The sequence below is a fragment of the Sinocyclocheilus grahami genome, unplaced genomic scaffold, assembly GCF_001515645.1.
Source record: "Sinocyclocheilus grahami isolate Dianchi unplaced genomic scaffold, SAMN03320097.WGS_v1.1 scaffold466.1, whole genome shotgun sequence".
NCBI classification, from domain to species: Eukaryota; Metazoa; Chordata; class Actinopteri; order Cypriniformes; family Cyprinidae; genus Sinocyclocheilus; species Sinocyclocheilus grahami.
Window position 1 is genome coordinate 1667254 of NW_015505645.1, and position 12061 is coordinate 1679314.

At 38.7% G+C, this 12061-nt stretch overlaps 1 protein-coding gene across 1 annotated transcript in view; it reads left to right on the plus strand.

Moving 5' to 3' along the window:
- Positions 1-12061, plus strand: part of adgrb3 (adhesion G protein-coupled receptor B3) — a 205243-nt gene that overhangs the window by 125119 nt on the left and 68063 nt on the right. Inside the window, exons 6-10 of the mRNA XM_016235403.1 lie at positions 798-962; positions 2109-2210; positions 4200-4306; positions 6695-6889; positions 9577-9645. Of these exons, the coding sequence (XP_016090889.1) occupies positions 798-962; positions 2109-2210; positions 4200-4306; positions 6695-6889; positions 9577-9645 (638 nt within the window). The remainder of the gene's footprint in view (positions 1-797; positions 963-2108; positions 2211-4199; positions 4307-6694; positions 6890-9576; positions 9646-12061) is intronic.

Genomic DNA, 12061 nt, shown 5'->3' on the forward strand with positions numbered 1-12061 from the left:
GTCAGCTGTCTTAACCACGGCTTGTGTACTGCATCATCACTGTGTCTGTCACGCGACTCTGTTGCCCTTTTGGGGCTTGAACTGATGGTAAAACTAACGACATTATTAACTGTCTTGATATTTACTTTGAAAACTGACGCTCGCGATTATGGTAAGGGTCGTTACATTTCCGACGCGTGCTTGTGGTGTTCGGCCAATCACAATGCACTGGGTCAGCTGGCCAATAAGAGCAGACTGCGCTTGTCAAAGGAGGGGGCTTTGTTGAAAACGATGTGTTTGAGAGAGGCGGGGCATAGAGGACCTACAATAATGTACAGTATTTGAAAAATATTGTGTTTTTTTAACATTAAACCATGTCAACATATTCTGTTACACCAAATACACAAAATAATGATCTTTAAAATAGCATCATATTAGCAGACACCACTGCTAAAATATGAAAAATGATAGTGTCATGATCATAAAATCTGTGCAGCTGGAGCACCAAGATGAATTTCAACATCTACCCTGGCCATCTCAATACCTGACTTAATTATTATTAAATTATTGTAGCCAGTTTTGGAGAAAAGAGAAAGAAGCTGATTCCCAGTCCTCTAACCATTCTGAAGTTACTGGCATTTGTTCTGATAAATAAAATTCTACTGGAGACTGTTCAAACGTTGTATTAATCTATTCTAAGAAGGTTGGAAGCTGTATTAAAGGCAAATGGTGGTAAAACACTTCAACAAACAAATTTTGCCCCTTTTCTACTGTAGGTGTTCACACTATTTTGTTAAACGCCTGTATCTGTCTTTCAGCTAACGGACAGTGGAACGCTTGGGCTCCATGGAGTGGGTGTTCTAAGTCCTGTGACGGTGGTTGGCAGCGGAGGGTGCGCGTATGCCAGGGGCTGGCGGTCACGGGGCAGCCATGCGATGGCAGCGGGGAGGAGGTCCGCAGATGCAGTGAGCAGCGTTGCCCAGGTAACCTGCGAATAATTGCGCCCCAAGAGTCAATTATGTCAGAATGGGCAGAGAGGGGTGAATGAGAGACGGATGCAAGGATAATTATCTTTTCCATTCAGAAATCCATGTCCTTTTTTCGGCACTGAATCATTATTCGTGAGAAATAATGAACATATACCATAATTGTATTTTCCAGCGAGGAATGGTCAACACAATTTTCACCAGTAATGGATATTTAATGTCACATAAATAAAGTCATGCTTTTCTCATCTATTAGAAACCATTTCCATGGAAACGGTGCTTTATGTTCATGCATCTACATGCATTTTCATACATGCATAGGTTTGTTACAAGGACAGGTATAGAATCTCATAATGTTGACTGAATTTATCATTCCCGTAATCTCAAATGCTTGAAATTAGTTTTGCAGTCAAATAGATGGAACGTGAATGTCTTGACAAACATTTTTAAGAAGGAATTTCCAGATATTTATGATTTTCAGTTTATAATTAGATTTTCAATATAATTTGGGTGTTACAAACAATCCAGTTTAATAATATAATATAATATAATATAAGATTTTGTATTGTTAATATTATTTAATAATAATAATATTAATAACAATAACATACAAATATTTTATAAATAAATTTTATAACTAAAAATTATAATTGTATAGTGGCATTTATATATGGGCAATGTGAAATAAAAATTGGCTCGCATCATATTCATACAAAAAATTATAATTGTATATGTGCTTTAGAGGTACATACGTTTTCAAAATATATTTTTTATTTTTTTAATATTATATTGGAGCAGTTATATGACCAAAACATATGTGGAATTTATATATAGGCTTTAGGCAATGTGAAATTAAAATTGGCTTGCATCATATTCACACTAAAAATTATAATTGTATATGTGCATTAGAAATACAGTTTTATTTCCTTTTATTATAATGCAGCATTTATATGACCAAAAATGTTGTGGCATTTATATGTGGGCAATGTGAAACTACAATTGACTTGCATTATATTCTGATCCATTTCCCCCATTCTCCATCAGCATCCATTATTTGTCATCTTCCAAATATCATTGAAATAATAATAACGATCTGCAAATTAAAAGTGTATCTAAATGTGAGTTTTTATTCCTGAACCATAGCTCCTTATGAAATATGCCCTGAGGATTATGCTGTGTCCATGCTGTGGAGAAGAACTCCCTCTGGGGAACTGGCCTTCAACAGGTGTCCTCCCAACGCCACGGGTAAGAAAAGCCACGACAGTCAACGGTTGAAGAGCACTCAGCCTAACACAAAGACACAAAGAAAGAATAGAACTGAGTCACAGATGCTTTCAATAGAAAGAAAAAGAACACAGCTTGTTTTTTTTTGTTTAGCTTTTCTTTTGCAGCGCATTTATTTCAATGATGTTGAAATTATTCATAAATTCAGAAGGCTACTATGACAAATGTTTCTCACTAGTATGTTCAGCACTGCTGTGACTGCCTTTAAATGGCTTATGCTATGTGTACCTAGAGATTTTTGTCATTTGCATACCACTGAACCCTCTAGCGTTTTGTCAACATCTTTGTGAAGCCGATTTCTGCAGCGGAGACATAAAGGAAGAAAATCTAAAAAGATAGAAACCATTTCTCCATCCGGTATATTCTACTTGGAGATACACTGTACAGGCGTCCCTTCTTTTTCTCTCTCTCTCTCTCTCCTTGGACCAGTCTGAGGTGTGAGCCTTACTGATTGTGGTCTGAAATTGGCAGAAGGTGCTGTACTGTTCTCTGTTGAGCTCCTGTAACCTCCTGCTATCTCCTGTTGTGAAGATGCTCTGCAACGCCACTACAGTGTCCTTGAAAGAGCAGGTGCAGGAGGAAAAGTAAAAAATGCGGACAGCACGGACTCAACTTTAACAGCGAACAGTCCAGCATAACTAGAACTAGGCGAGCAGAGGCTGACTGCAAATGCGTATAGATGGATTCATGTCTTTTGTGGATATATTTCATTATGTGGGTGGACTGCCACCATAGGCCCATATGTACTTTTGTATTTATTTATTTTTTATTTTGGTTTGAGAACATTTAATTATATAATTTATACATAAAAGACACAGTGTGTCAACCCGTGGGTGGAATTAGTTAAATTTACAGTTACTTGTTTGTTTTCCATATAACCCACATTGAATTTTCGGGCCGTGCAAAAGCACTGGAGTGGGATCTGACGGCAGCAGCATGAAATGCTGGAAAAACTTCATTCATTATGAGGCAGGAATTCAATTAAACTCCAACAAAAATGAATGAAAGCAACAAGAATCAAACATTTGGAAGTAGTTGAAGCTTTCAGGGAACGATTAATTAAGGATGATTGGCGATAAAATGTACAGGATGAGAACCTTTCACTTTTGCTTTGTCCTATTTTGTGCGCAAACGTGATTGGACAAGGTTTGTGTGATCTTTACTTGTGTGTGTGAGATTCGACCTGGTTAGGCCCCTCTGTGGCAGCATGTGTTTTAATGGTGAGTTCTGAGTACGTCCTCTTTGATCCGGCTCTGTGGGAGTTTTCCGTGATCTGTGGGTTGGATGTCCCTGCTTGGATGCCTCAGCTTGAGGGCAGGCGGCTGGCTGCAGCTGTGTCTCAGGTGGGCCGAGTGTGTTTCGCTGCTGGCTGGGTTGCAGGCGGTGGAACCGTGTTGGAACGAGAGCTGATAAGACGTTTGTGGTAGAGGGGTGCGTGTGGGTGTGGCGAGGTTGTTCCAAAGGCAAGGACGCGTCTTTAATGTGGAACGATACATGTAGGACACGCTCTGACAGATCGGAGGCGAGGAATTTTGTGCATTTGTTTATTCGCTCCCAAATGTGGGTGGCAGACTTGTAGATATCTCAGGTTGCTGGGTTCGGTTCGCAGTCGTCAAAAACAATAAAGTCAAATTGGTGCATGACAGCTGGCGTCAGTTAACATTGTAATTCTGTGAGCGGGAATTATGACCAGTTCTTTAAAGCGCGTAATTACAGTTTGGTTTGATCGTACGCATATACTGCAGTGCCACATGTTAGGCGCATGTGATCTGGCAACCGCCACATCTAGATGATGATGAAGGCTGCTGCTTTTATCCTCTCGCTGAAAGATGTGTGGGCTGACAGGTGGAATGAAAAAGGAAAAAATACTTACAAGAACAAATCTAAACCTCCTCTCTGTATCTCTCTTTGTCTCTGTATCTCTCTTTTCTCCCACCTCCTTCTTTGCAGGCACCACTAGTCGACGCTGCTCACTGGATCACCGCGGGGTGGCCTACTGGGAGCAGCCCAGCTACGCTCGATGCATTGCAAATGAATACAGATACTTGCAGCAATCAGTAGGTGCAAAGTCAGCTTCCTGCGCTCTGCTTCTGTTTGTGACGTGCCATAAATTACCCCTGCAGTCGTCACGATCACCCAAACTATTTCCACTCGTTCCCTTCCCACCCGGCAACCCAGACCACCACACAGGTCTGCAAGATAAACTGCTATCATCGGAAAGGCAAATTAAACCTCTAGTATTGCAGTTTTCGAGACCCCACGTTAATGGAGGACTCGTTCTAATTTCCTGTAAAATCTAGGAGATGGTTGTTCCAGCTTCACTGGAGCTTTTTCTGGGAACGCACCTGCTCGATGTGAATGAATGATTTTCACTCTTTTTGTTTTCAGCTTCCTCTTATTTGAGTCTTTCTCAAATGCAATAAGTTGGGTTATTTCCAAGCTTTTGGGTGCATCTCTCTCACACACACACACACACAGAAAAGCATGGTGGGGACTTTCCATTGACTCGTATTGGCTTTATATTGAGGTAATGGTATTTTCTATCCCCTAGCTCTCACACCTTTTTGCCTTTTAAAAATTTAATTAAGCCATTATTTATTATTTTTATTAAGTTATATCCCTTGTGAGCTCTGCTGTAAGGTTTTACTATCCTGATGGGGGCTTTTGGTCTTCACAGTACAGGCAAAACCTGACCCACACGTGCACACACACACACTCACAGTGCAGGCAAAATCTGACCCACTCGCGCACACGCACACACACACACACACACACACACACACATACATATACATTCTTCACATATATACACTACTCCGGGTGTGTGTTCAGGGTGTGTGTGTGCACTTTGGATGGGTTAAATGCAGAGCACTAATTCCTACTATGGGTAACCATACTTGGCCACATGTCACGTCACACGTCACTCACTTCTGTCTGCGCTCTTTAGCCTCTTTCTTTGAATCAGTGTGTATGACATAATGCCTGCTTGACTTATGTATGTTTTTTCATTGCTCTTTTTAAAGGTGAAGTGTGTCATTTTTTGATGCTCTTGTTTCTGTTTAAAATTTAGGGCAAAACACTACTGCTCAAACGTTTGGGGTTGGTACGATTTTTTATGTTTTTGAAAGGTGTTCAAAACAAGGCTGCATTTATTTGATCAAAAATACAGAAAAACAATACTTTTCTGTTATAACTGTAATGAAATATTATTACAATTTAAAATATTTAAACCTTTTTTGACTTGAGGAACAAACTACAAAGCAGCCACCTAGCAACCACCTAGAACACCATCCCAACTGCATAGCAACAGGCTTAATCAGAATCAGAATCAGAATCAGAATGAGCTTTATTGCCAGGTATGTTTACACATACAAGGAATTTGTTTTCGTGATAAAAATTAAAATAGAACAAGTAAATAAGGAATAAAAATATATAAATTGACAATTGTGCGTGCAGGTATATTACAATAGACAGTTTTTTTTTGTATGTACAGGTACTGTATATTATGTGCAAATTTGAGGTGTAGGCTGAGTATGAGTGTTAGATAAATAAGTGTATGAGTGAATAAATAGTGTGTGTTCCACAGTTATTGTCAAGTGTTCATGAGATGGATGGCCTGAGGGCTGCTTCCGGAAGACCTGGCGCACGCTGGTTGTGTGGAGAGGTGTTCAGAGCGGGTGTGGGGTGTTTTTTCAAACCTGCAGTAGAACTCGTTCAGATCGTCTGCCAGGTGTTGATTCTCCACAGTGCTGGGGGATGGTGTCTTGTAGTTGGTGATTTCTTTTAGACTTTTCCACACTGATGCCGAGTCACTGGAAGATAATTTAATCTTTATTTTTCTAAATGGTTCTAAAACCATTTAGAACACCTTAGCAGCTAGCTGCATAGTAAGAGCCTAAAATAATTTAGAAAACATTAGCAACTGCATAGCAACAGGCTAAATTCACTCAGAACAGCTTAGCAACTGCGTAGCTAGAGGCTAAACCGTTTAGAACAACTCATCAACTGCATAGCAACAGGCTAAAACCACTGAGAACACCTTAAAATGCTGCATAGGCAAACCACTCATGTTTTCTTCAGAAAATGTAGAATGTGTAATATTTTCAGTCTAAAATGTTTTAATTTCCTATATCACAGTATCAAAACATTGTTCTGTTAGTGCATCTTGATCAGTCCAGCATAGCAAAATTGCATCAACCAATGGCACTATTCTGGGGCGGGACTATCTGCTCATCCAGCCAATATCAGACAGGACAGTGTTTGAGGAACATCATTATATAAACAGTATCAGCATTCTATAAACAGTTGCGTTTAATGTTGCTTGAGGAATTACGCACTTCACCTTTAAAAACTAATGGTAGTTCTTTATATTACAACTTTCTGTTAGTGTTGCAGTCTTTGAAGGACACACAGAACCCAGTCTCTTTCCCTGTGTCTGTCTTTAGGTCCAGGGGCACCTTGCTAAAGGTCAGAGGAATCTGGCAGGAGATGGCATGTCCCAGGTTACGAAGGTCCTCCTAGACCTCACCCAAAGACGCAATTTCTATGCAGGTGACCTTCTCTCTTCAGTGGAGATTCTTCGAAACGTCACAGACACCTTCAAAAGGGCCAGCTATGAACCCTCTTCTGATGACGTTCAGGTAAGAGAGAAAATAATCTTGTTTCTTGCTAACCTCCATGATTATATCCATCTTGTAAATGTTTTCATTTAGGCATTGTGGTAAATTTATCTTGGGTCTTGAGCGTCAAAATGCAGGTTGAAAGTGATACCATGCATAACCTACCTTGACTACAAGACATCATTTTTATTTGTTTTATTTTTTTATTTTGTTTTGCAAACAGCATACACACTACCTTTCAAAAGTTTGGAGTCAGTAAGATTTTTATTTATTTATTTATTTATTTATTACAAATGAATACTTTTATTCACCAAGAATGCAATAAAACAATCAAAAGACATTTATAATGTTACAAAATATTGTTAGAATGTTAAATATATTTCAAATAAATTCTGTTTTAAAAATTCATATTCATCAAAGTATGTATCATGGTTTTCAAACACAATTTGTTTCAACTGTGCTAATAGTAAGAAATGTTTCTTGAGCAGCAAATCAGAATATTATAACGGATCATGTGACACTGAATTGTATTTTTTCTGTCTTGGCTCTCTTTGACATCACAACTCAGGATAGTCGCTAGTGAAGGGCTTGGGACTGTATGCATTCTTACGGAGCCATCAGCCAATTAGAGCTGCCATGATGTCATTTTCCACCAGAATGATTAGTCACATGGCTCTAAAATGCATATCTCCAGAACTGAATGCCTGTGAGCAAAGATAGCAGCATGCCAGTCACGTGTTTCTGGAGGGTGACGTGCAAGTCAAGGAACTGCCGTTGAGATGAATGGGGGTACTGATAGGTTTCTCCAGATATTCCAGGCGTTTGGGTGAAGTTAGCAAAATGGGAGAAGTTAGTAAAATATCTCCAATCACTTACAGCACCTTCAAGATGGCAATGTCACTACTTGGGACCGTGACTGATAAATATCTTGGTGCTCTTGCCCCTCACAGAGAGCTTATGGGATTGTGACGCCGTGCGCCAACTGCTGATAGGAGATAGTCACTAAGTCTATCGCATTCTATCTCAAAGCCTTGTCATAACCTTCCCAACGCCGAAATAAACCGATTTCTCATGACCTGCTTGTGAGAATCTGGGTATTTTTACATAATATGTAATGTAATGTGATTTTGTGCATGTATGTTTGTGTGTCGGGTTGGTGTAGGAGGTTGATGTGAACCGGAGCGGCCCCTCCTCCCCACGCATGTGTACCTGGGGTGCGTTGTGTGTTTTAAAACGTATTAATGCTGTGTTTAAGTGGACGCACTACCACCAGAGGGAGCATACGCATTCAAGTAGAAAAACAAGAGTGCCGGAGCTAAGACGTTGCCTTTCTCCTGCCTTTCGTGGCACAGAGGCAGAGCAGCAAACAAAAAAAGACAGGCACACGTCCAGCTGGATATCTCATTCAGCTCAGTCAACGCAGCAAACATCAGCTCTCTTTCCAGTCTTGTAGTAGACAGCTCTCCAAAGCACTTTCAAACTCAACCGACGCTCTCTGTTCTTCCCCTTTAATTCTGTGCACATTTGAGTGCTTAAGAAAGATCAACCAATCCCTGAATTGAAAGCAGCAGGAAATCCCAGGTGTGTTTTAGAGCCGAGACTGCTGGACATATTTCATCATCTCCCTGTAAATAAGTGCTGTGATCCTCGGTGTAATTCCCAGAGACACTGTTTGTTTAGACTTTTGAAATGCAGGGGAGATTCTTCATTACTGCCTTTTCGGGCAACACTGAGTAGATTTTTTTCCCCTCAGACATTCCAGATATGAATTTCTAGTTTGCTTTTTCCAGGACTAGGTACAATTTCAATTTAAAGTCAATTTAATATACTTAAGCAGTAGGTAAAAGAAGCCATGCTATTTTTATGAATACAGTCATGGCAAAATTCTCACAATACCACAGCCTCAAGTACATTATTGCTTTTATAATGCTTCATAATATAAAAATTAAGGAAACAAATAGTGTTTTATTATGCAAATTCATTAACCATTATCCATCCGTTATGGTACATAGTCCTTGACAATTCTGTGGGTGCTGTGCAGTGATATACACACATACAATTTTCTAAAATGTATTATAAAGTTATTCTGAATGAATTCAGTCATTCATAATGCCTTATAACACACCTCAAAATCTGTTTTTAATGTTGTCATGAATAATTAAAGCCATAGTTATCATGCAGTTTTAATAACTTTATATTCTTTTAAAAGCACAGTTCTTGATCACATGATCAACAACCATATCCATGTTTTATATCATGCATTATATTCTTTAAAGGCATAAACAAAAACAATTTATTATAATGTTGTTGTTTTTTTAATTGTTTTTTAAAAAAGGTCAGATTTTTTTACTGACGTGGTCTGGAACTTCATTAAAAATAAAGTTCATCCACTCTTTCCTAATGTTGGGATCAGAAGGAAGGCAATGCAGAGAATGTTTTTCCACAACTTTTCCACAAGCTGTGGATCATCCATGTAACAACACAGTATTAAGGATCAAGCGCATGTAAACTTTTGAACGGGGTCATTTTTATAAATTCAACTATTATTTTCTCTAGTTAACTATATGTAAATGTCTTTTATGTGAAATATCTTATTCAGGTCAGTACTAAATAAAGAAATAACATGCATTTTGTATGATCCCTCTTATTTTGGTAAAATAATTAACATTTTGCAGCGTTTTACTAAGTACAATTTCTTCTCTCCACAGAATTTTTTTCAGATCATCAGCAATCTCCTGGAAGAAGAGAACAGAGAAAAGTGGGAAGATGCGCAACAGGTGGGTCTGAACATTGTGAATGAGTGTTTTTTGAAGATTCGGGGTCGAGATTGCTTTATTATAGTCACATCGCAGAGAGTATCTGGTGTTGTGTGTCACTCTGCGGCTGTATATTGTGTGATGAGCCCTCAGCAAATCGATTGCCATCACCGGTGCAGATGCTTTAGGTAATTGTCAGGTCAAAGAGGTGCCTGTCTCCACAGGCAGGGCTGCGTCAAATCAAACCTTCTCTGCCGACCTCCCTGCTGTGCTGATTGGTGGAAGGACATTTGCTATATCCATTGCATCCACTTGGTGGCAGCAGCATTGGCAGCATATGTCCAGCTTTCATGCTTTCCGTCAGCAGTGATGGCATTGTCTTCTCTCACTCTCTGAGAAACAGTATAAAAGCAGCCTGAGGGATTTGGACTTGAACAAGCTGAATGTTCTTCAGAAACTCTCCAACTCCATTATTATTGCATTGAATCAAATTGAGTGTCTTAAATGTTTCTTTCTTTCCTTTAAGCCTGAACTGGTAATGCCTCTTAAGCAGACGGTGGTAATGTTACTGTCTGTCAAACGTAAGCTGCTTTGGAGCTCCTTCGTCTAATGTTATCACCCGAGTTCTGGTAAAACATGTGTCCTTGAGTGAATTGGGGTGCTGCGTGTCAACCGAATTAGCCCTTTAATGGAGTTTACAGTAGGGCGGTGTCACAAGGCTTTTAAAGAAAAGTAATATGTTTTTCAGTCAGGAGTGTGTTCGGAGATCAGGTCACATAGCCGGTTGCTTGTTTTGCCGAAGGAGCTTTGCCTGCTTAAATCGGTCCCTGGAGCAGAGGGGACTCCCGTTTTTGTCACACACGTTTTGTCACAGATTGAATCTTCAAGCTCCTCAAATCATTAAAGGACATCTGAGACCATTGTCTCCAGCTCTGGCAAATGATTGACCTTAGAAAGCCCTGACTTTTAAAGATCACCCAGGATTTTATCTTGTCTGTCTGTCTTGTCTTCTTCTTTAGAGTCAGCTCTCCTGAGCTTTGATTGCCAGTCTTGAGTCTGTGCTGTTCGGGCAAAGGAGGGAAATAAAATGAAAGGAAGTGCTTAAGAGAAGAGGCTTTGATTGACTTCCTCGCAATTTCACAGCTTGAAAAGAAGAAGAACATGAGGTCCATTAGTTTCATTAACTGATGGTCTACTGTCTACATTGAGATAGTAGTGGGATAAATGTACTTTCATATCCTAATCCATAGGATATTAGTAATACAAAATATGTATAAAAATCTTATGTCATCTTATACAAACATGAAAACACAAACATGTTTTTTTAAGCATTTAACATTTATTCCAAAATAATAACTCAAGGCAGTAATAATTTAAAAAATACATTTTATTTGTGAACTTATTTTCAGCTGTTGTTATTAATAGTTAACTTCTGACTATTTCAGTCATCAAAGCTCGGTAAATGTTGGTCACAGACAGAAATTTACTAAATATTTCACCAAGCTAATTACTCACAAAAAATTCCCACACAGGGCATTTCAGAAGTTAGGGAGACAGAAATGTCAGTATTTATTTATTTATTTATTTTTTGGCTAATTGACAGGTTCTGTTATTATTATTATTATTATTTTCTTCTTACTTTTAAGTGCTGCTGGACAATAACCAATAATTTATACTCTATAATATTTTTCCTGTATTTTCCTAATGGCAATTTTATGATTGATTCAAATACTACAAACACTTTTCTTTGCCATTTTTAATCACAGAATAAAGCAGAAAATATATTTTATATTTTCTAAAGGCTACTTAAATAAATTATATGTCAATTAGCACTGCATTATTCATATAATTTAGTTGTTTATTACCTGGAGATGACTTAGGAAAAACACATATAAACCATATTTTGTCGCAATCGTGTGTTTATTGTCTTCACGTTTCCTCATTCAAAACGTTTTTGCTTTTTATTCATGTCCCCTGCATCCCCCGCGAATTCTACACCCATGCTTCCACAGAGCATGTCTTCATGCCATTTTAAGTCTTATTTTGACGTAACAAAGTGGTTATATCTAAGTGTGAGTTGTTTACTCACTACTTACAAAATATGTAGAAGAAAACCCATGAAAGATTTATGTTATTTAAAAAATCCACATCGTTTTATACATATTTTAGACTATGGGGGTGCCATTATTTCAATGATGTCAAATTGTTGCACTCGGTGAGCTACTGGATCTATCTGTTGTTAATTTTACCACAACACAACTTGGAGTACTGATACGATGCCACATTGTGCAGCTTTTGGTTGTAATTTTCAGTCGAAGGACAAGAGAAGCGATGTAAGTCTTCGCTGCTTTCCTAGCGATAAGAAGAGGAGAAGAATGGGAAGCTATGAATGAATAAAACGTCCTAAAGACCCGCGTCTTTTTTCTCTCCTTTAGCC